Here is a 26,272-nt window from a genome sequence, read left to right on the forward strand (position 1 = left end):
TTACAGGCTGTGGGGCAGATGTATGAAAAAGTGATAAGGGAGAAGAAGTGAGCCAGTGGAGGAGTTGCCCATGGCAACCAATCAGCACTGAAGTAAAATCTATAATTTGCATACAAAAAATTATACAGAGCAGCTAATTGGTTACCATGGGCAACTTCTCCACTAGATCACTTCTCCTCCTTATCACTGCTTCATACATATGCACAGTGTTTGAAAAAAAAACAGAAGGTGATTGGTTTGTCCTATCTCTTTCCACTGTATCTATTTCCTACTGGCAAAAGTTTAATAAGGTCAAAATTCCATTATGCTAGTCCCTGAATACTAATAATAGAAATAATAATCTTTCTCCAGTAGGATCCAAGGCGCTTAACAGTTTACAAAATTCCAACCTGGATACCTGCCACAAATAATTTTTGTACACGTCAGATATTCTTGCCCTTCACTGTTCAAAGTAAGTAATTGTTTTGCCTGGGTGTCCTACTGGTTTGCCTACAAGCATTTAGCACTAGTACTGTATATACATACAGTGTTACCCTTCAGTAACTTTGTTACTATATAACTATTATGTCATTCTTAGCCCCTTACCTGTGTTGTAAAATCACCAGTCATTGTGTAACACACATCTGTGAACCTATATTTATGTACAGAAAACTAATTCACCTTGATAACTCTTTGCTCTACAACATTATCCAACCACTCAATAAAGGACTCCACCGTAGCATTTTTCTTTAAGAGATCTTTTAATTCTTGAAACACTGTATAAAAAGAATAGAAGGAAACATGTTTTATGCTTCAATAAAGTGTTTGCTCGTTTGGTTTAATAGTGCAAACTTAAAATATGTGGTTCATTAAAAGGACATTTACATTACCTTCATGTACTGTAGAACAGAAAATAAACACAATAATGTACAGTATACAGTATATACACTATATCACTTCAACATTCATAATGAGAATATAGCCTTTCAATTACATTTTGAAATTTGCATTCATCATCATCAAATAAATGTATGTTATTGTTTTAGTAAATAATTTTTTTTTAATGTGAAATAACTATTATTTTGTGTTAAAAAAATGTATTTGTAAGTAGCAGCACGTATGAGGAACAAAGAGTATGGGGTCAAAGGCAAATACCATATGGCAACAGTCTTTTATAGCTGCAGGTATTACTATATAATATGGAAAATCACGGCATGGAAGTCCCATATTTATAACTTCACACAGGTCCAACCAGTTAAATAAAGGCAGTGCTGTAAGTAGACATTTTGATACCCTGTGCCAGAAAGGGAATTTTTGCCCCACTCATACTGAAAATAGGAACAGTGCGCGTATCAAATATTTAGAGCATGGCTTTGTGAGGAAGGGGCATAGCCAAATAATAGTGCCAATGCACATTACACCACACAGTAGTGCCACTTGTACACATTGTACCAGGTAGAGCACCTTAGACACACTGTGCCAGGTAGAGCCCCATAGACACACTGTGCCAGTTAGAGCCCCTTACACATTATCACACATTGTAATGTCCATTACACATTGTCACACAATGTAATGCCCCTTACACATTATGCCACACACTGTAGTGCCCATTACACAGTTCCCCCACTAATGCTCTTTACACAGTGCCCACATTTGTGCCCTTTACACAGTGCCCACATTGGCACCTTTTACACAGTACCCACATTAGCGCCCTTTATAGAGTGCCCACATTTTTTCCCTACACAGTGCCCACATTAGTACGCGTCCCATCGGGGCCCTGTGGAAAGGAGAGTGCATTGGAGTGCTCTCCTCTGCAACACTGTGTGGTGTGCTCTTTTCCTATACTGCTGAGTGGCTCACACCAGGACCAACAGACTTTTGAAATATGGAGCCAGCCCACCAGCCTATCAGAGCTTGTGGTCTTGCAGTCAATGGCCAAATGTGTCTGCTGGGCCACAAGCTCTGATGGGCTGGCATGCAGTCATCATATTTCAAAATGTCCATCAGCGCTACTCAGCATGAGCGCGCACAACACAGGGCTGCAGTGGTGGGTAAAAAAAGCAGCAAGCAAGGGTGGTGGTTTGTTGCCCTACATGTGGTGCTGCCAAATGGTGCACCCACAGTCCAAATACAGTGTGGGCAAGGCAACATTGGCGGCTGGCAAACACCTAGAATTGATTAATTTCCAGTGCATTCTGTTAAAGAGTCACAATTTGTCACTGATCTCTAAGAGGTACATTACCTTTAAAAACCATATGAGTAGTAAGATTTCAGTATTTCCCTGTTAGCTTCTTATCAATGTCAGGCAGCCACTATGGAAATGTGCATCATAATTTACCCCCTTTGGCCTACAGTATGTGAGAGTTTCATTCTCTGCAAACTCCAAAGTTGCCATCATGACACGCACAGGTAGACACAAATCACAAACTGACATGAAATGATGTGACAAACACTCAAAAGATTTTGCTTTTGGTACATATCTATATTTATGCAGAATTGTATGCCTTCATTTATTACTTTATATGTCAATACGGCCCTTTTTATATAAATTATTATTTTTTGTAGTAGTATTGTCTAGGTATGAACTCACGTTCTGTGTAGACGTCACTGTCTGAATCAGCACCACTGCAGCTGCTAAGAAGAGCCTGAGAACCAATACTGTACAAGTCGACTTTATCAATGTCTGATGTCATAGCGTTCACCACATTCTGGTCAAACAGAGCTGGCCGAGCAATCTAAACAACAGAAACGTAAATAGTTTACAGTTGATTATCTTGAATTCACAATTATTAATTTTCATATTGTGCAAACCAATTGTGTATGGTTTATATTAGTGCAAAAATGTGACTGACAATGTGGATCTTTGCTGTTTTGTATGTTGGACATGAAGTTAACATAGGGAAACAGGCATTACATTGGCAGAAATTAATAACAAACATAAGCATATTGGATTAAAAAAGAACACTTGGAAAGGTAAGAAAGGGAATAATAAGAAACTCATACAAGCCTATCATTATTGCATCATTCTAATGTATCAAAGGTTCTCAAAGCCGGTCCTCAGGACCCCACACAGTGCATTTATAGCAGGTCTCTTCACAGAATCAAGTGAAATAATTATCTCCACCTCTGGATCTTTTAAAATGTGTCAGTGAGCAATGAGTCACCTGTTGGGTAATCTGGAAAACGTGAACTGTGTGGGGTCCTGAGAACCAATTTTGAGAACCACTGGTCTAAACAGTTGTTATCTCATCTAGACTAAGTCAGTTTTCCCATTTTTGTGGTATTTTCTTTTAGGACTTACTTTTACTACAGTAAATATAATCGGTAATGCACAATATATTGGAATATTGACAACCCATTCCCACTTGCTATAATATTGATACACTTAGTGCAACCTAATCAGCATACAACACTTAAGCCCCGTACCCATAAGGCAATTTCTCCTAGGCTGCATGCTGAGCCATGCAGGCTAGGGAAATCGCCCTTGTGCTTCCCGGCGGCTACATCGCCCATACACACATTGCGATATGTGTATGGGCAATCTGTGCTAACAGGTGGGCGATTTGACTAGATATTGACTACACTTAGGCAAATGTAGACTGCATTTTTTGTAGACTGCATTTTTTTGTGACTGCATTTTTGTGTGACTGCATTTTTGTGTGACTGCATTTTTGTGTGGGTTGTATTATATGACTTGAATTCTTTAAATATTTCCTAATTACCTTACTTAAACAATCAAAATGGCCTAAGAAAATACTTTGAGTTTCAGTACTACATAATAATGGTTATAAGAATGAAAAGTATTATTTAGATTTTCACTTCTTAATTTAAGAATACAATAACTGGGAAGGGATTCTCCACTTTTTAATTAAATCATTGATGTTTTTGACCTAATTTAAAAGCTAAAGATCAAAATATTGAAATGTTGATATGTAATGTATAGTACTATTTACTGGGTGACAGCATTGCCCTGTCAACAGTGTCTCATACCTCCCAGCATGACCCTCTCCATGAAGTACACTCTAGCCTCTTAATTTGGGTACCGGATGATGTTCTAACAGGGAGGATTCCGGCGGTCAGTATCCCGAATTATCCCATAGAGGGAGAATAGGACCTGTGGCGAGCGTAGCGAGCCACCGAGCCAGCAAGGCGCTTCTTTGTGCTCGCCCCCCTGTCTGAGCACCGGCAGTCAGGATTACGATGTCGGGATACTGACTGGCGGGATCCCCACTGTCGGAGCGCCATACCACACCCTCTTAATTTATGATTGCCATCAACTGTTTGTACATTAAGATGGAAGTCGAGGAACAGAGCATTTTGTCCCTCCTGGGTCATATTGGGTGACATGGCTTCTAATCCTCACAAATTGAATTGGCCTGCTGTAGTACACCTTTTGCCTATTTCAATATGTCCCAAAAAGTGTAATCTGCTCCAACCCATAAATTCTTGATAAATCTAAGAAAAATTTGTTTTTTATCTTTTCAGTCTGTCACCAAGATTTACCCCAGGCACAAAAGAAAAATAAGTTATTAAAGGCATACCTGAGCTAGGTGTAAGAATGAAGTCTGTCTTTTCAAGGACGATACAAATCTTCTGACAATTGGCAGTTTCTTCTCTGAGAGAGATTCTGGAAGGTTTTCCAGTGATGAAATAACCCACTGTTCCCAGTGTTTAGCAAAATTTCTTATGTCTGCTAATAAACTAATAAAGAAAATTAGGTTTGTGTAGAGAAAGTAGATTATAAATACATACTTATACATAGTTGTCAAAACAATAAATGAGTTAAATGTGTTGTACTGTATCTATCCATACGCAGACACACCTGAATTACACTGACATCAGTAACTATACGAGCGTGTGTTTCAGCAAGTCCCAATCCATTCTAGTGTATAACCTTTTATGTGAGTAATTTATGACTGCTCCGCAATACTCGTGGGCAGAGGGTTCAGCTACAAGGGAAAAGGGAGAGTTTAGGGTAAGGCTACGGGTGTAGGTGTCACAATCCTGTGTGGTTTTCGCCCGGGGATTGGCTAATCACCTGTCTGGGCACATCGGTCCTTGCATCTGATCGGTGTAAGGCTAGTTAGGTCTAGCGGAAGTAGCCGCTAATTGCGCCTCGTTCCTAGTTGGGTCTGATGGAGTAGTTCCAGTTGGCTTATGGGCATGGGTGCCACCAAATTGAATGGTCACATGACATTCTGTGTCCAGGGTTATTCAAAACCTCTACCAATCGGTTGCAAGATTTGTATTGAAATTAGCTGATAATACCACATTTAAAGTCATGTCAATATTATTATTATCTTAGCTTGTGATGTCCAATAGTGGACCGCAGACTGTAACATTGGGGAAAATAGGACATACATAACAAAGGGACAAACTGCACAGTTGAGACAAATTGATGCAGACATGAAAACAAAAAATAAAGAGGGCATCTTTTTGGAAGAGGACAATGTTGAACCAAGGCAAAAAAAACTTACAAATATGAAAGAGATCTTTAAAAGAGACTATGGGGGAAATGCACTTACATTCTTGCCGAGTTCTAAAGGTTTCAATTTTTTTTACGCATCAATACCGCACCATTATAGTTAGTACTTTCTCCATATGCTCTAATTATTTGTTTACCGCATTCACTATGCCGTTTCTTACTCCCCCTGCAATCTCTGTCTTTAGTTTTTTGTTCTGTTGCGCATGCGCCTGCTGTGTGTTGAGCAGTCATGCGCACTTGCTTCTTCCGGACATCGCTGGTCTCTCATTCCAGAAGCAAGTACATATCAACCTCCCTGTGCGGAGACACAACAAAGTGTCTCTCACCTCCCAAATATTGCATTATAAAAACCCTTACTGCCTAATTTTACACACACCTCAGCTAGCTATTCGCAAGCTTGGGGTGGCGATAACGTAGAGCCTGGTTTGATACGGTGTGGATGTTAGAGCATGCGACTAGGCAGGAAGACAAAACAGTCCAATGGGGAGCCATGATGAAAAGTACAGAAATGCAGAAGTGCGGCGAAGGAGCTTCCTGAGGGGAAGACTAGAGACTATAGGAACAGCGCAACGGCACTGATAAGGGGCTGCCAGTGCTGCGGAAAAGGTTAGTGCATCCCCCCAATAGGTGAAATGTAAAGGGTATCATTTTGAAAGATAGCACATTTTTTAAAAGGAGTAGGAGTCTCCCATATTTTTTAAACCAGCACCGGGCTCCAACAGTCATCACTGTAATGCCACAGCTGGTGCACACTATTTATACAAAGTCCCTCAGCCATAGAATAACCCAGTGACTGGTCAGCCCTGGCCATGGTCCCTACGGGAGGGGGGAACCCCAATAAAGCAGACCATACAAGGCCAGGGCTGAAGACCGGGGCTATACTTTGGACCCTTGGCCGGTGGGTGCACAGATTGTCTTTGTGTAAAAATATTAAAAATTAATAAAATTAAATTGGGTTCTGCTGTGAAGCAATAAGTCCAAGCAAGCCTCACCCATATACACTTGAAGAACCACAAGGGACTGCAAACCAGGCATTAAATGGTCCACTGCAACTTGTAGTTCCACAACGCAACTAGGGAGGCCAATCCCGGGATCGGGATCGGCGGGATCCCGGGATTTTGGCCTAAAATTGCCGGGATTTGAATCCCGGGATTGAAGCTTCCAATCCCGGGATTCCGGGATTAGTAACCCCATTAGTTTTTGTTTAAAGCCGGGCAGCGCTGAGCACCAGAATATGGCTCAGACGCTGCCCGGCTGCCTGTTTCTTACACTCAGTGGCCGGTGCTGCTGTCGGGAGCTGGGACTGATGTGCTGACAAGCATGGCGGCGCCCAGGCTGCGCAGCGTGACCCCTGACATCACGTCACGCTGCGCAGCCCGGCCGCTGCTCTGCCTGTCAGCACATCAGTCCCAAAGCTAGACGCCCGCTGATACGCCCCCAGCCTTCCGCCCACCCGCCGGAGATACTGTAGCTGCTGCCCTGTCACCACCACCGCCGTAAGTGACCGTGCGGGGGGCATCTTTAGAAGAAATTAGTAGATAAGGCACACTTTTTCTTCAAACTAATTGGTTTTGACAGGTCCACGCCCCTTTTATACAGGATGTCCACGCCCCCATTTATACCAATTTGATATCAAACTTGATAACCCCGTATCACGTTTGATATCAAAGTGGTATAAATAATATTAACCCCCGTATTAAAATATAATTGGTTTGATACTGTAACTTCATACACTGATATTGGTTATGTGAAATAACACATATATAAAGTACGCTTAATGTTATCTTAATCAGCTGGTAGAATTTCTAAACATAATGCTAAAAAAAAGTTGTTAGAAAAATATGGTATACAACAGATATATAATTCGTAGAAATGTAGATCTTGTTTTATATCAAATTTGATTTGTGTAGGATGTCGCGCAACGCCGATCATCAAAACAGCCGGCTGAAAGCCAGGTATTATAACGTATTAAAGCCGGGGAGTCGGATTTGATAAACATTATAAAGCTTTGAAAAATAAATTTAAAAGGGCAATGTGATTTGGTATAGCTCATAGATCTTTCACAGTGAATAATACAGGCAGTTCATTACCAACTATAATAACACTTACCTTAGAACGAGCCAAAAGCGCTACAACGATGTGGCTGACCAAACGTGTATCAAAAATAAATAAAATAAAAATAAAAAGTTATATCCCAACACGATAAAGCATCTAAGGTCCTTCTTGCTTTTAAAATAAATGAAATATCCGCGTACATAACAAAGAGGTCTGGGTATACATATGTTATGCATTTAAAGATACAGAGCCATTCAGTCTGGGGCCTGACATGTTGTAGGCATTTAAATTTAAAGACACACAGCGTGAGAAGTATAGTGTTACTTTTAGAAAGACATCAGATATGACGGATGATTGTAATTTTCAAAAGTGATTTTAAACACCGGATTCCATAGTCTTTGAAGACGTTGACATTTACGTATGACGCAATTAGCGTAGACAGCACAGCAGGGCTGGTAACAATTATATTCATTAGAAAGCACATACCTCTGAAAAAAACATTTTCACACGGCTAACCGTTTAATTAGGTTAGACAGAACAAAGAAAGGCCATGAAATCTTTGCAACAGAGCATGAGTGGCATCTAGTGGCCATGTATTGCAGTTGCAAGCAAGTTCCAGACGGAGCTAGAGACTACAGAATTAACTTATATATATATATATATAGCTATATACAGAATTAACTTATATATATATATATAGCTATATACAGTATATATATATATATATATATATATGTGTGTGTGTAATGTGATGGTATCATTATATTATGTGATGAATAAAATATGGTTAATATGCTATATTAATTTAAATCAAAAATATATTTTAGAAATAAAAAAAAAATAAAAAAATAATAATGTCTACCACAACCACGTCACTAATATTCAATATACAATCACAGCTGTGCCGTCAACGTAGTATATATTTTAAATTAAAAAGCATACACATGTATATATAGATCTTATGTAGTCTGTTGATGTTGAAACATATCTGTCATCTATTTAATAATAAGGATAAGTATTTTATACATCACATTTTTGGTTTTATTTTATCAAGCAATATATCCTGAAAACAGCTGTGTTTCGGGTAATATGCTATATATTTGTTATGCCGGTCTTTAACTTTGGGACACAACTCATGAATATTCAAATGAGACAAATGCAACACAGATGTGTTAACTGACTGAAACATATAAATATGTTCTCCATGAGACCAGACAACTACCAGGCATCTGCCACACATTGAGGTTGAAGGTCTTCACACACACACACTATTCAAGACAGAGAACTTGAAGTTTTGACTTGAAGTTTTGTTCCAGAACAGTGGGTAAGTCTAATTTAATTTTCTAAATAAATAAATATATATATATATATATATATATACACAATATTTCTAAATAGCATAGTTTTAATATTTTATAATATACATAGCAAAATGTATTATTTAGCGGCATTGTGGGAGTGTTTAGTACGCTTTTAAACAATCTTAAAATATACTTTGGTGCTGTATGCTAGTTATTAAGGGGGGCCTAGGCTGTATAGAGACTTACGCTGGTTTAGTATGTTGTGGAATTACAAACCCCGGCATGGCTGGCCTCAATTTTGTTATTAGGAGTTGTTAATACAAAGGCAATGCATGCGGGTGTTTGTAGTTGATAACCGGCCATTTGTATGTGTAGTTCTGTGATTAGTGTGTTGTATATAGCGATTTAAAAATGTATTATTTAGCGACATGGTGGGAGTGTTTAGTACTCTTTTAAACAATCTTAAAATATAGTTTGGTGCTGTATGCTAGTTATTAAGGGCGGCCTAGGCTGTATAGAGACTTACGCTGGTTTAGTATATTGTGGAATTACAAACCCCGGCATGGCTGGCCTCAATTTTGTTATTAGGAGTTGTTAATACAATGGCAATGCATGCGGGGTGTTTGTAGTTGATAACCGGCCATTTGTATGTGTAGTTCTGTGATTAGTGTGTTGTATATAGCGATTTAAAATGTATTATTTAGCGGCATGTTGGGAGTGTTTAGTACGCTTTTAAACAATCTTAAAATATAGTTTGGTGCTGTATGCTAGTTATTAAGGGCGGCCTAGGCTGTATAGAGACTTACGCTGGTTTAGTATGTTGTGGAATTACAAACCCCGGCATGGCTGGCCTCAATTTTGTTATTAGGAGTTGTTAATACAATGGCAATGCATGCGGGGTGTTTGTAGTTGATAACCGGCCATTTGTATGTGTAGTTCTGTGATTAGTGTGTTGTATATAGCGATTTAAAATGTATTATTTAGCGGCATGTTGGGAGTGTTTAGTACGCTTTTAAACAATCTTAAAATATAGTTTGGTGCTGTATGCTAGTTATTAAGGGCGGCCTAGGCTGTATAGAGACTTACGCTGGTTTAGTATGTTGTGGAATTACAAAACCCGGCATGACTGGCCTCAATTTTGTTATTAGGAGTTGTTAATACAATGGCAATGCATGCGGGTGTTTGTAGTTGATAACCGGCCATTTGTATGTGTAGTTCTGTGATTAGTGTGTTGTATATAGCGATTTAAAATGTATTATTTAGCGGCATGGTGGGAGTGTTTAGTACGCTTTTAAACAACCTTAAAATATAGTTTGGTGCTGTATGCTAGTTATTAAGGGCGGCCTAGGCTGTATAGAGACTTACGCTGGTTTAGTATGTTGTGGAATTACAAAACCCGGCATGACTGGCCTCAATTTTGTTATTAGGAGTTGTTAATACAATGGCAATGCATGCGGGTGTTTGTAGTTGATAACCGGCCATTTGTATGTGTAGTTCTGTGATTAGTGTGTTGTATATAGCGATTTAAAATGTATTATTTAGCGGCATGGTGGGAGTGTTTAGTACGCTTTTAAACAACCTTAAAATATAGTTTGCTGCGGCATTCATTGTATTGTAATGTATTGTGTGTGTGCATGCTGGCATACTGGCGGCTTGTGATGTGCGGTCTGCTGACCACGCATGGATATGATGGGGTGCGGCAGTAGCTTTGTCGGATCACCTGTAATTAATTTTTATTGGCTGAACTATAGAATACAATGTCAGGAGGTATTCATAGATCAGGTCTTTGTGAGAGCGTTAATAGTTTTATGTGATTTTGTGCACGCAAATTTCTTTATGGAAACTTATCGTGTTATCTTTTATTATCAACAGTGTCATCTAGTGGTTGTTGCAGAAAACACCTTTGAACTTAAGCTATCAACAAAACGCCAACATGCAGGTGTGTATATGATATTTACAATAGTTTAACAATAGCTTATTGTATTGTTATTTCAACTTATTATTATTATTTATTACAGAGAAAGGAATACAAAACCATTAATGCAAATAAAATAAGTCTCAGAGACTTTCAAGATTTACCCAGCTTTCAACAGCCGTCAAATGAGCAGACAAATACGTGTAAGTTTACAGATCAAAGACACATTGTTGTTGGTGGTTATAAATGTTACTCTGTTGGTGTTAATTATCAAGCGCCCTATTGGTATTAATGTTACACGTGTTGATTGTATTTTTCGTTCTACAAAATTGTTGTGTTAATTTTTATTTTATTTTTATGTATATATTATTTTTTATTAAATTGTTAATCCCATAAATCAGTTTCAGATGTCACAAATGACGCATCTGAAGTTGGATCATATGGTTCGGATTTCACAGTCGGGCCGGATCTGACGACATTCGAAAACCCATACGCAGCATACTCTGATTTGTCCGAATCACAAAAATGTAGGTGATCATAAGCCGTCAAAAAAAAAAAAAATGTGATGTATGTTAAAAAAATGTGATATATTATTATTTCCAAAAATATGTCTCTCTCTCTCTCTCTCTCTCTCTCTCTCTCTCTCTCACGCTATCTCGCGCGAACTCTCACGTTCTCACTCATATATATATATATATATCCTGTTATATTCATTTTTATACAGCCTGTGATATTAATGTGTTATTTGTTCTCTGTTAGTATCGCCGATTATGTCGAAATCTGATGCAGAACACATAATGGATGATCTCTGGAATTTACCATCGGCAAAACACTATAAACAGCTATACCAGACCCCGGCTATACAAGGTGAATTTTGACGATTGGCTGGTGATGTTTTTATAATGTGTTTTTGTGTTAAATGTTACATATCGTCGCAAAATCATGAATAGTGTCCACAGGAGTTGTTGTTATCATGACTTAAATGACGTTTTTTTTTTTTTTTTTTCTCAAGTCGGCGAATGTGTCGTTAATTGATAATATATGTATTACAGATGACATAGCTAGCCGGTATGAACCTACGGTACCTAGGGCCGATACGTGTGAAGCGGGACCATCCGGATACAGAGAACCGACATCGAGTGTTGGATCAAACGCCAAACAACCCAACAGCACATTGGCTAAAGAAGCAAAAAGAACACAGATCAGCGATCAAGCTTTCTGGTCATTGTTTAAAGGAACCATGCCGGCGCAAACCTTTGACAAATACCCGTGTATGTTTATTTATTTGGTTTCTTATATAGCACAACATTTACCACTGTTCTTTACAAATGGAAACCACAGGTATTAAACAGACTGTGTAGATGAAAACCGACAAGGAAGGTGGGGGTTGGGAGGTCTGAAGTTGTTATAAAGCGACTGTCTTTGTGGCCGCGTATGTGTAACTAAAACGGTGTGATTTTTATTACAGTAGGAACCACGCCGATGGAAAGATCTGGCAAATATTCAGGTGTGTGATGTAATGTTTATTTATTTAGTTTCTTATATAGGACCGCGTTCATCATTGTTCTTTACAAATGGAAACCACAGGTGTTAAACAGACTGTGTAGATGCAAACCGACATGGATGGGGTGGGTGTTTTGGGAGGTGGGTCTGAAGGTGTTATAAAGCGGTTGTCTTAGTGTCCGCGAATGTGTAACTAAAACGTTGTTATTTTTTATTTACAGCGGATCCGCGACGATTCGCAAAAATGATAGCAGCGGCCGGGGTTGCTCAACCACTCAATGCTGAAATGGATGGGGGTGAATCAGCTAAAACGGTGATCGACCCACAACTTCAAGAAGATGTATCAAGGGCCGAGATCATGGCCGCCGAGCGCGATGATTTCAAGCCAAGCAAGCGGAGAATTACAAAAAGTCGAGTCGGTCAAGAAAACAAGGCCGATTTATCAGACCTTAAAAGAAGATTGAAATATTCGGAAGGTAGACCCGTGAGAAAAAGAATTGCATTACAAACAGTGCCAACCGTGAGTAATGTGGATTACCCGCACGCATTTACAACACCTGCAACACCTACTGAATCCGACATTGACATTGCCGGTAATACAAAGACTGTGAAGACTCGTAAAACTTTACGACTGTCAAGAGAGAGATACACGCCGCTGACGGATGATGATGTCATCATAATTTCAGACACGCAGGAACATCATACTACAGAAACGCAAAGCGTGGTCAGTAACACGCCTGCAGATACATTATCCGCTAATGATGAGGACTTAAATGGTCAAACATTTTTTATCACCCCTAGTGAAGAGTCAGTCTCAGATACACCACAGAATGATGATGAGGCTGTAACATCTGTAGCCGGAATCCCTGATAAAGTAATGGGTGATGATTACACAAAACTGCCCAGTGTTTTTACCACGGTCGGCGAGGCAACCGCATCGGGCGGTGTGGATGCCCCGCCGACCGTGGTATCGACAGACATAGTTGATGGGGGTCAGAATGTGGAACAATTAGGACAAGATGCGGAAATACAATACTACGCGGTCATGGGGAGGATGCGTGAGCATATAGGGTACATGCGTAGAAATGTCAATACCATGTTGAACCGTATAAAAGATGAGCTTTATGGTTCAAAAAAGAAGCCAGAGATCATTAAAGAACTTGTAGAAATGTACATGAATGTAACATCAAACCATATAGCAGAGACCGTGAGGACTAGGGATTTTATTAAAGCGAACATGTATCATTTTGCAGAGATAATTGAAACGGATCCGTGACTAGGCATGGTGGGTTATGGATTGAAACGTAATTTACATGTGTGTAAAAAAGTCCCAAGAATTAAAGCAAATGTACCGTGCAAAATCTCACACTTATTTCGCCGTTCAAAAATAAAACAGGCTTTAAAATGCATATACAGGCTGAGAAAGCGTAAACAACACAGGGGGCGATGCACAACCCCAACCCCAGGTGCACAGGCTGACAAATCACCGGACCAACCATTACCGGGTGACGCTGCGTCACCTGACAATGTTGAACACCCCGCAACGCCCATGCATAATGACATAGATGGGGGTGCGCCACCCGGTAATGGTGAAGGTCGGCGAGATGTGTACTTAGAAGCTGTTAACAGGTATGAGCGACACCATCCTAATTTCAGAGCTATTGAGTATCATAATCATTTTCAATTTGTTAATTTGGAAAGAGTTACATCATTTGCAGAGGGTGTTGAAGCCGTACACAACGCTATACAGGTTATGATTGATGAATTCATGGTTGGTGTTGACCCTAATGATCGTGTACAGTTAAGATTGGAGGGGGGTGGTTTACACAACGCCATCTACTCACACCGAAAGCCGCAAGAATCATTAGACGCTGTCAGTTTCTTGAATCAAATTACAAACACTCTTCAAAGTAACGCTGAATTCTTATTAGGCACGGGTTTAAGGTTTGTGATCACTGTTTTTAGAAATAGAGCGGGTGGGGCCCTAACTGGTCGCGGCCTTAGACGCATTCCATACAGCTTAATTATAGAAAGGCGCAGAAGACACCTGTACGATTTCAACAATACGCACAATTATTTGTGCTTTGCGGCATCGATCTGCAAACTTCTGGATAAAGGTAATGCCACAGACGCTGAAATACACGATCGGGCGCTTCAAATTCATAAGGATTTGAACCTACCGATCGATAAAGCAGTCAGCTTTACCGACGTTGTTGTTTTTGAAAAACACTTAAAAACAAAAATTACAATATTATATCATAATAATCGTTCTTGGCATTACTATTCTTCAGATACGCGCTACGGTGATACCCTGTATGTATTATATCACGATTCACACTATTATGGACTGATTAATATCTGCGCATTTCTCGGATCGAGATTTTTCTGTTCCTTATGTAATCGAACTTATGAGCGCAAAAATAGCCACGATTGTCTTTTCTTTTGTAAGGCTTGTCACAGACAAGCGTGCGCTGATGATGGGGCTTCCGCATTAAGATGTTCGGTTTGTAGGGTGTTTTGCAGATCGCGTGAATGTTTAGAGGAGCACAAATCCTTAGCTTTAGATCGCAAAATATCCTGTCTTGAACATGTTTATTGCGACAGGTGTTGTCTCTACCGTCGCAGGTCTCATGAGTGTCAGGGGCTAAAGTGCTCTACTTGCAAGGCATATGTTGATGGGTTTGCGGATCATTTGTGTTACATACAGCCCATCAAAGCGGAAGAACCCACCACCAAATACATCTTTTTTGATTTCGAATGCATGCAGGAGACAGGTATACATATACCAAACTACTGTTACGCTCTCACATTAATGGGTGAGAAATCCTGGGAGTTTAAGGGCAAAGGTTGTATCGATGATTTTGTAAAGACGTTCATGAAACCAAAATTTGCGCATTACACATTCATAGCCCATAACGCTGGGCGGTATGATTCGTATTTTGTATTGAACAAGATCATCAAAGAGCGGTATACAGTATCCCTCATCTCTAATGGCGGAAACATAATGTGTATCACAATAAAAGATCTGAAGATTAGGTTTATAGACTCTCTCAATTTTCTCCCCATGAAATTGAGCAGATTTCCAAAGGCCATGGGATTTGATGGCGTTAAAGGTCATTTCCCGCATTTTTTTAACACAGCCGATAACCAAAATTACATAGGGGTCATGCCCTCAATAGAATATTTTGGCCTACAACACATGATGCCTGAGGAGGCCGCTGATGTTACAGAGTGGTACGAAAAAAACAAACACAAGGCGTTTAATTTTCAAAAAGAATTAATACGATATTGTAAAGAGGATGTCAGAATATTGCAAAAAGGGTGCGCAGCTTTCAGATCAGCCGTTATAGCCATGACAGAACAGGAGTTTGTAATAGCGGCAGAGAAAAAAGATGTAGTCGTTAAACGTCACGTTGATCCATTCCAACTGACGACTTTAGCGTCGGTTTGTATGGCTATGTATCGTTGTAAATATTTACAGGCAAACACATTGGCTCTTGTACCGGGTGATAACTATCACAAGACCCAGAAGCGTTACTCAACACCAGCCATACAGTGGTTAATGTACATAGAACACAAAGAAGGTGTGAGTATAAGACACGCTTTACAAGGTGGTGAGAAGAAAGTCGGTAGATACAGTCTGGATGGTTACGCCGTGATTAACGGCGTGCCAACAGCTTTTGAATTCCAGGGGTGTTTTTATCACGGTTGTGACAACTGTTACAAAACCGATGATGAAAACAATCTGACTAAAACAACCTACGGTCAACTGCGGCACAAGACACAGTTAAGGATACAATACCTTAAACGGTGTGGATTTCAGATAAGGGAGATGTGGGGTTGTGAGTGGAAGAAAATGAGGGAGACTGATGAGGAGCTTCAGGTTTTTCTGAAAGGTTTGGAAATCCCTGAACCCTTGGATCCTCGTGATGGTCTTTATGGCGGCCGCACTAACGCCATAAAACTTTATCACAAGACAGAGTGCGATGAAAAAATACACTATTTTGACTTTACTAGCCTATACCCATTTGTCAACAAGACCAAAACATATCCTATACGTCACCCACGCATCATTTATAAGGACTTTGATGATGTCACAAAGTATTTCGGTTTTGTTAAATTAAAAATTAATCCTCCGCGAGGCCTTTTCTTTCCAGTTTTACCGGTTAAAATGAATGGTAAGTTAATGTTTCCGCTGTGCCGCACATGCGCCGAATCTGGACAGTGTGAGCCGTGTGTTCATGACTCAGAAAACCGCGCCCTAACCGGTACATGGTGCACAGTGGAGATAAATCTTGCTATAGAAAAGGGGTACAAAGTGTGTAAAATCTATGAGGTGTGGCATTTTGATGAGAGATCTGATGATCTGTTTTCAGGTTACATTAAAACACACCTCAGAGATAAACAGGAGGCTTCTGGTTACCCCAATTGGTGTACAGACTCTGTGAAACAACAAGAGTACATAGACGCGTATCAAAAAAATGAGGGCATAGCTTTAAGACACGAACACATAAATGTCAACCCCGCCAAAAGACAAATTTCTAAATTGTTTTTAAACTCATTATGGGGTAAATTTGGTCAACGTAGCAACATGCCCAATACTTGTCTAGTGACAGATCCTGATAAGCTTTTTGAATATGCCTTTCAACCACACTATGAGGTGTCTGCTTTAGACTTCATAGACTCAGAAACTGTTATGGTCAACTGGAAATACGCCAAAGACCATTATACCAGGTCTTCAACAACAAATATATTTATAGCAGCATTTACCACAGCGCACGCCCGCGTCGAGTTGTACAACCTATTGGATAGATTACAAGATAGATGTCTGTATCACGATACAGATTCTGTAATTTTTGTCAGCAGGCCCGGTGACTGGAATCCGCCATTAGGCAATTATCTAGGGGAGTTGACCAGCGAACTACCATCTGGTACGCATATAACAGAGTTTGTTTCAGCCGGCCCCAAGTCATACGGCTATAGACTAAGCAACGGCAAGACGAGCCTCAAGGTCAAAGGTATAACGTTGAATGTTTGTAATGAGCAGCACGTTAACTTTGACAGTCTGAAAGAACTGGTCTTAGATTATCCTTTAAACCCCAAAGGCGAGGATCAGAAAAAAATTGTGACCAGGCAGCCCGGTATAGTACGTGTGAAAAAGTACTGGCAGATTGAAACCCGTATGCTGCAGAAAACGCAAAAGTGCGTTTACACTAAACGTAACCTCACGGATAATTTTACAACCCTACCATTTGGTTATTAAGATGGATATCCGTTTTCAACACCCCTTCTCCTGTATTTTAGCCGGACCCTCCAATTCGGGGAAAAGTTATTTTGTGAAAACACTAATACAACACGCATCCACACATATGACGCATGTACCTGATAATATTGTTTGGTTTTACACCTGTTGGCAACCGATATATGACCAACTTCTGAGTGCTCACCCTGGTATGCGTTTTATAGAGGGTTTGCCCGAGTCATTTAGCGACGACCAGCTTTTTCCCCCTGATAAGATTAATTTAACGGTGATAGATGACTTGATGGATGCAGCGAGTAATAATTCTGAGGTTGAGAAAGCGTTCACAAAGTATGTGCACCATCGTAATCTCAGTGTCATGTACCTTGTGCAAAACATATTTTGTCAAGGTAGAAAGAGCAGGACTATACATTTAAACACAAAATATATGGTCCTGTTTAAAAACCCCAGGGATAAAATGCAGGTTAGCATTCTGGCTAGACAAATGTACCCATCAAAATATCGTTTTTTTCTTGAAGCCTATGAGTCCGCTACGGAGCCTCCATACGGTTATTTACTGGTTGATTTAAGAAACAATGCCCTTGATGATTATCGTTTACGAAGCGGTTTATTTCCCCCCGACACACCAGTAGCTTATGTTGTTAAGAAGCGGGGTTCTAAATAGCTATAACCGCGCATCCTATAGTCATTCATTACCGCTTCTAACAGCTGTGAACATGTCGACCAGGATAAGGCGTAATTGGGCCCTTTTAAAAACCCTCATTAAAGCCAAACCGGCCCAAAGAAACGCTATATTATCCAACGCTTCAAACGATTTGGTGACAGCCATATGTGAGATTGCTCTCAATACGCTTAAAGGTAAAATACCCCTGTCACAGCGCCAGTTGAACTACCTTAAAAAGAAGAGGTCCCTTATAAAATCGCTTTGTAATAAGAAATGCTCCATTGGGAAAAAGAAGAGGTTGGTGAAACAGTCGGGTGGGTTTATCGGATCGTTGCTAGGATTTGCCATTCCATTAATTACCGGACTACTGTCTAATCGTTGATGGAATACGCTGAGAAAATGTATCTGGTCCCCCAGCAACAGATAGACCGTTTAAACAACAAACCAACCGGCGATGATATACGCAAAACAGCCACGCAAAGCCTAGATGCTGAGATCATAAGTATACTACATAATAATGCTTTATCAGAGTATGAAAAGGCAAAACGCTACACAGCTGTGTTACAGAGATACCTGGTGTTGAGTAAACAAACTGATAGAGAAATGTCAACTTTAACGCTTTTATCACCCGGTGCAAATGCTGTTGAGGATACCGCTAACCCTACACAAGATGATGCTACCGACGCTGTTTACCACGATGTCTTGAACAGTGTTAATGCGCGGTATAAAAAGAACTGTGAAATACTAATGAGTAAAATGGTTCGCTCTAAAGACGTTGCGAATTGGGACCGCAAGGGTGTGTTTATGTATAAAGGCGTCACAGTGCCAGGATCCAATGTGTTAGACTTGATAAGGGGTATCACGCAAAATCACAGCGTGACGAGTCATAAAATGCCTAACGGCTGGATTGAATTTATGCGCGCTATGGCTGAGTTGAATATCCCGTCCACTGTAGTTGGTAATGCATCAAACAGATTACAGTTAGATCGCTTAAAAGCTGAAATCTACGATGATGAAATTGGCAATGTAAATATAGCCTCCCCAATACACAACATTAAAAAAAGTCGTATAAATGTTTTAAATTCCCCCGGGTTAACAACGCCACACGGCTACTTACTACCGAGGAAAAGATCCGTAAATCTGTTTCAGGATTCGCAGTGGTTGAACCTTTAACATATAACTAATTTATAATGTTTTTATACGATGTATTTTTGTGCGTTTAATTTGTACAATGACGTTTAATTTGTATTGTATCATGTATTTAGTGTATTGTTTTAACTGTAAAGTTTATCGTGTTATTCGTGATTAACTTGCTGTAAATACATTTTGTCTGTACCAATAAAATAAGATTATGATTTATAAAATGCTGTTTTGTTCTTTGATTCTAATCAGTTTGTCTGCAAAAATGTACAATCACACGGTATAAAGTTCAATAAGCAAGATTTTTTAATAGAAAGTAGCCATAAGCAATGTACATACAGCATTTCAATCACAACATTAGTTACAAGTTACACAAACAATTTTGTATTACACATCAAACACATGTTGGTTACTGGTGACACAGGACTGTATACAGTTACCCGTATATCGACTCAAACAATGACTTCTAGGGAGACGTCTTACAAAGTTTGATACATAGCGATCATTACGTTTTGTATCATAACTAAAACGGACCAACACATCTGTATATTTGTAATTTTTACACATGAAAAATATAAAGTATATACAATATTGTCCACAAACGGTACTGTTAAAACCTTGCAACTGCTTATTTTGGTGGTAAATTCTTTTTGAATTTGAGTTTAAAAAATTTATTATGGCCTTTGGGAATAGGGGATTGTCAGGTTCTAAACCGTAAGAGTCCAAAAAGTAACACTCGCGCTGGTTGTTAAAATAAACGGCCAACCAATGCTCCCCCGGTTGGGCGCTGGTGTGTGTGTTGATTACAAACGCGCAGGGGTATTGCGATAGTTTACCGCTCGGAAGCATATCACACGGGTAGGTCCCTTTAAAAAACAGGCGCGTCACAGGATTAGCGTACAGTATGCAATTTATCTGTAATGTGTTCATATCGCTGATGGGGTGATGAATATTGGTAAATATACGATAAATATAAAAATTATTTATTTCATTTATAGATAATCATACAGCACATCGCGCCGCTGGTTGATCTCGATGATATTATCAAATAATGCGTATATTATTATGTTGACTGTCCGGTCTAGTGCTCCTGCAAACCGGAATTCAGCTCGTAGATTTCCGGTTCTGATTAGAGACAGATGCTCCGCGCATTCCTGTTCAGGCGACAGATCAAAAGCAAATAGTGTGTAGCCGTTGAGGTACTCTTCACGGTCAATTAGTATACCCGAATCTGATTTCTGTTTATTTGTGATCTGAATGAGCGACATATACTCGCGAACCGCATTACCGTGTTCAAAGTCTGGTTGAAATGGTTTGGCCGGATGCGGTGTTCCATCCAGGTATAGGGATGCGAAGTTTACATTTTTATGTTCAAACCGTAGAGGGTTTTTGTCATAGGCTCCTGAAAACGCTTCATTATCTACAAAAGCGGCTATAACGGTTTTTGGCACCTGTCCTAAAAACAGATTTTCTAAATTAAATACGCGACTCCCCGTCGGTATGCTATAGATCTTCATGCCCACTCTATCGATCGCGTATTTGGCGTTGGTGGTCAGTAAGGCCTGGGCGTGGCCAATCCGGACGGCGGGTGAGACCTGAACCCTTTTCACAAACAGGGACGCTGCAACAATCTGAATTTTAAAGGCCTCCGCTTCAGCAGACATTAAGCAGAAAGCATCTTTGTTTCTGATGAGTTTTATCTTCAAGTCCACGGCGTTCAATATTAGTTTATGTTGATGAAAAAGGTCACAGTGTAACGGCCCCAATAATTCAACCGTTCGACTTTGTGCCGTTGTTCTTGCCCTTTTTATAAACCCTGTGTTTACACCATCCAGGGTTCTTGTGTTGTGTTCTCCAGCCACATCTTTGTAGAATAATCCAGTTGTGTGTTTTGTGGATAGCGCATCTGAGCTATAATTCAGTATGGTCTCTATGTAGGCCCTATAAGCGTAAAGATTATTGGACTGCGATATTAGCCTATCGCCCAAAGTGACATCAACCTGACTAAATAAAGTTGCTATGGGATAATTAATAAGAGCGACCTTGGCGTCTTGAGGTATAGCCGTGTTATCAGGCCGTACGATCTTGCAGGTCACGTACAGCAACGTGTTGTTCAGATCGTAGTAGTGTTCACCGCTGGCCGCTATGTAGAATTCAAGCGGCGCGGTCTCGGATAATGCAGCCAAAGGTTGAACTTCGACGTAGAGGCTTTTCTCTACGCTGGTCTGCGTCGGTGGTACGTCAAAAAGGTCAAGTTCAGATTTTGCGCATTCCATGGATTCATTGTGTATGAAAGACATGCTTAAAAAATATCACCGACCCTTCGCTTCGGTTTCCTTTTTTTAATTAAGCCGCGTCTGCTCCGTTTTTTGTTTAAAAGGGGTCTGCACCATGTCGGAAGTCGTATTGCCCGCTTCCGTTTATTTTTAGCCGCCCCTTTCCTGGCATAGATTAAACCTGATCCATCTTGCTTCGCTTGATTTGCGTCGTGTATTTTGCTCACAACAGCCGCTGTGGCTTGTCCGATGACGTCTTTCGCGATGTTGCGTGCTGCATTCTTCACGTGGGGCTTTGCTATCGCCAGCCCTCTTCGGAAAAGCGGTACCGCTTTTCTGAACAGGCTTCGAAAAATTCCACCTAAACCGCACCCGTACATATACGCGCTGCCGTGAAAACCGGGTAATCCATTACCGGCCTGTGTTTTATAATATTGCGCGTAGAGCCCCGGGTCACCATAATTTTTAACGGCGACCATTGTCTTTAATAAAATTCGGATTTGCGGCGTCTGAAATGTAGTTTCACGTTCGCTTTCCCAAACTTGAATGACATGTTTTCGTTCTGATCATTCTTTATCTCTATGGCTATAGTGTCAAAATGCGTCTTGCACAACGGTACATAATCGGGCTTCTCATACCGTATAGTGACCATCTCGTTGTTACGGCCCTTTATTTCAACGGTACGCAACAACGGAACATAACTATCACCGACCCTCTGATGTTCGATAATATCTGTGTACACGAAGAGCGTATATTGCCCGCCGCTGATGTCGGCGCACGGTTTTAAAAACTTAGTTTTCGGGTATAACCCCAGTATTCTCGACAATTTAGGACCGGCTGTGATATTGTACATCGTCTTGTTGTCGATGATTATCTCTCGTTCAAGCGGATCGTACAATAGTTTTAAACCATCCAGTTTATGTCGGTCAATTTCAGCGTTGAAAGAAAACAGTAACGCCCCGATGGTTTCATAAAACCCCGGTTTAACGCAAACCCTCGTTGATGTACCGCTCGTCCCATCCCACTTTGTTATTTTCAACACACAATCACGCACATCGATTGTATTCCAGGTGTGTGGGTATTGTATTTCTGTAAGAGCTACTTCCCAATCTCCACTTAAGTCTATCGGCCTTGCTAACTTTGTGGTATAGTCAGAAATCTTATTTTGTGGAAATGTATCGGCTGAGGCGTTACTCGGCAATGTTATGTAGAATGGTTTGTCATCCATCTTCCTCTTTGTTTATATATCTTTTATCTCCGATGCAGCGACCCAACTGTTAAATTTTGTGGGGTATCCACGCCACTTGACTAATACGTGTTTCCTCCCTCTAACCGTCTTATTTTTTAAAATCTTCTCCACTTTGTAAATCCTATTATAGTTTTTCGGTATACTTTGAAGTTCTTCGGGGTAAAAACCACCCTTTATAGCCTCCCCGTAGAGATCCGCCAACGTGTAAAGCGGCTTAAGTCCTTTAGTGTTCACGCCGCGTATTACAAATATTTCCTCAGAAAAACTCTGTTCGTAACCTTTCTGAAATATATCCTTATATTTTGAGATACGAACGTGGTCCCCGACCGCTAAACAAGCCTTTGTTTTCTTACTTCTAAAGTAATCGCCATATATCGTCTTGAAGACATCCAGCGCATTAGAGCCATCAACCTCATTCGGAGCTCGCTTAATCGTTCTATGGTATGTGTTATTATAACTGGTAATGAACGCTTGTAAAACGTCTATATATCGGTATGTATTATTCGCCGTGAAATATCGCCACATTCGTGTTTTTAAAGTCCTATTGAAGCGTTCTATAACGGCTGCTTTCACATCATTATTGGTTGTGAAATGTTGTATACCGTATTTTTCTAACAACTTTTTTAGGACTTTGTTTAGAAATTCTTTACCATTATCGGTTTGTAGTTTCCTCGGTACGTCCCCCTGTTGGAATAATTTTTCAAAAGCCTTAGCGACAGTCGTCGCGCTCTTAGCAGTCAGACTTTCAGCCCAGGCCCTCTTACTGAATATATCGATGACGGTTAGTATATATTTTACGCCGTCGTTGTGCTTTGCCAGATCTATGAGCGATACCAAATCACATTGCCACTGTTGATTTATGTCCGATACACATATCATATTCCTTTTATAGTTTTTTCTAGCCGGTTTGTGCAATGTGTACGCGTCTTGCTCTTGTAACCATTTTCTCACATCGGATCTTTTAAATTTATTTTTCAAAGCTTTATAATATTTATCAAAACCGCAAAAACTCCCCGGCTTTAATACGTTATAATAACTGGCTTTCAGCCGGCTGTTTTGATGATCGGCGTTGCGCGACATCCTACACAAATCAAATTTGATATAAAACAAGATCTACATTTCTACGAATTATATATCTGTTGTATACCATATTTTTCTAACAACTTTTTTTAGCATTATGTTTAGAAATTCTACCAGCTGATTAAGATAACATTAAGCGTACTTTATATATGTGTTATTTCACATAACCAATATCAGTGTATGAAGTTACAGTATCAAACCAATTATATTTTAATACGGGGGTTAATATTATTTATACCACTTTGATATCAAACGTGATACGGGCTTATCAAGTTTGATATCAAATTGGTATAAATGGGGGCGTGGACATCCTGTATAAAAGGGGCGTGGACCTGTCAAAACCAATTAGTTTGAAGAAAAAGTGTGCCTTATCTACTGAAATTTATAAGTACATCTCGGGGAGGGGCCTTTTTTTTTATTAGGGAGGCCAATCCCGTGATCCCGGGAATCCCGGGATTGAGCATTTTTCAATCCCGAATCCCGGGATTGAAAAAATGCCCCGGGATTGGCCTCCCTAAACGCAACCAACAGTAAAATAAAGAAACACACCACTGTAAATAAAACTTTAATTACATACATGTACTCTCACACATACGTACTGTAAATACTTACCTATGTTCTCACTTAGGGCCTTATTTTGGTTCACTCTTAGAGGCAAATTCCTTCTTAGATGGGTAAAACCATGTGCGCTGCAGGGGGGGCAGATGTAACATGTGCAGAGAGAATTAGATTTGGGTGAGTTATTTTGTTTCTGTGCAGGAAAATACTGGCTGCTTTATTTCTACACTGCAATATAGATCTCACTTTGAAGAAAAACCCCACCCAAATCTAATTCTATCTGCACATGTTATATCTGCCCCACCTGCAGTGCACATGGTTTTACCCATCTAAGAAGGAATTTGCCTCTAAGAGTGAACCAAAATAAGGCCCTTAGAGTCTGTCCTCTTATTCAGTAGAATACCTTAAGAGCCTGTGGGATAAAAAAATTATACTCGGCTACTTCCGGGGTAGATAGCATCTTCTTCGGTCCAAAGTAGGCATCCACAAGTTAAAAAAATCAAACCAAGTGACCAGAATCCAGCGATCCGAGGAGACACGTGCATTTACACATGCAGCTCCTCCCCGATACTGAAGGGAATCCAATTGACATCGATCAAAGGGACTCCCCTCAACCAATTAAGTTTGAGCTCCAGAGGAGCTGTGCACCTGATAGGCTGTTCCCACCATAGGAGCCTATGTTATGAGTTTAACAGAAGCTCCTATAATGGGAACCGGCAAATCACCCACGCTCATCTAACTACTCTAGCTATCATGTTGGCAAGCCAAGGTGGCTTGATTGTCGTTCCATGAGAAATTTCCCTTTAAGGAGCACTAAGGTGTTCTATGGGGAAAGCATGCAAAAGCATATAATTACACTGTTTCGCAGCTCAGTGGCAATTGTTCCACTAATGAAAACTAAAGTACAAAGCCAAGGATGGATATGAGAAGTGCCATTGCCATTTACTGGCCACATATAATTTCACTTTACTTGTGTGCTGTATGCCAAGCTTAACTCTGAAAGTATGGGCTCCCTTGTGGCCAATAGTCTTGGCATGCCACAATGTTGTAAATACTGTATGCTAAGTAGTCACTCATTGAACACCAGGAATTCATGGGGAAATGTATGCCAAATGTATGCAAAGCTTAGCTCACCCTTACTGAGTTAAGCTTGGAATATATTCCCCCACTAAGTCCATTGGGCTGAATGAGCAACTACATAGCATATTTACAAAATGGTGTCGGGCAAAGACTATTACTGGATTTCTAACAGCATTTACATTGAATACAGTTTGAATACAATAATATTGCATTCTGTTGGCTTGACCGTTATGCCAGTAGAGCTACTGTACCAGATGCCTGTCATCTTATTCCCACGTTGCAGAAACCTGTAAGCCTTTTGTAATTAGTGGCTGGTAAATGCAGATGAGGCTTGGGGTTTGTCACAGAGTATGTATTATTCTTGTATTAAAAACTGTATTGAATGTAAATGCTGTTGTAAATCTAGTAGTAGCCTCGTTCCGCCACCATTTTGTAAATATGCTATGTAGTCGCTCATTGTGACCCTCGAACTTGGTGGTGAAATGAATGCTGAGCTTTGCCCAACCCGAGCTAAGTTTTGCATACATGATCTGTATTCAGTGATCCTGTAGCCCAGTGCTCACCTGTTAAGCATACTGGACATTACTGGAACTTACCCCTTTGAGTGCCAAGTGAATTTATCAAAAGTGGTGTGAAAATTGCCAAGCAAACATTTTTATTCATCATAATGACCTGTAATGTTTACCTTATACAGGAAATATAGTCTTTCTTATGCAACATTATTTAT

The 26,272-nt window shown here is 40.1% G+C and overlaps 2 protein-coding genes across 2 annotated transcripts in view; one reads left to right on the forward strand and one right to left on the reverse strand.

Moving 5' to 3' along the window:
- RFX6 (regulatory factor X6) overlaps positions 1-26,272 on the reverse strand; it is a 111,653-nt gene that overhangs the window by 28,925 nt on the left and 56,456 nt on the right. The window contains exons 11-13 of the mRNA XM_083174696.1: positions 4,521-4,680; positions 2,570-2,714; positions 661-755 (exon numbers count right to left, since the gene is read on the reverse strand). Coding sequence (XP_083030822.1) covers positions 661-755; positions 2,570-2,714; positions 4,521-4,680 — 400 coding nt within the window. The remainder of the gene's footprint in view (positions 1-660; positions 756-2,569; positions 2,715-4,520; positions 4,681-26,272) is intronic.
- On the forward strand, positions 10,657-26,248 carry LOC146062414 (uncharacterized). Its single transcript, XM_083174556.1, has 8 exons — positions 10,657-10,759; positions 10,839-10,938; positions 11,137-11,262; positions 11,495-11,602; positions 11,788-12,006; positions 12,204-12,242; positions 12,460-12,962; positions 26,240-26,248. Exons 1-8 carry the CDS (start codon positions 10,754-10,756, stop codon positions 26,246-26,248), a joined length of 1,110 nt encoding a protein of 369 aa, XP_083030682.1. The 5' UTR covers positions 10,657-10,753.

Source organism: Crinia signifera, chromosome 3 (genome assembly GCF_055691185.1).
Source record: "Crinia signifera chromosome 3, ASM5569118v1, whole genome shotgun sequence".
Classification (NCBI taxonomy): Eukaryota; Metazoa; Chordata; class Amphibia; order Anura; family Myobatrachidae; genus Crinia; species Crinia signifera.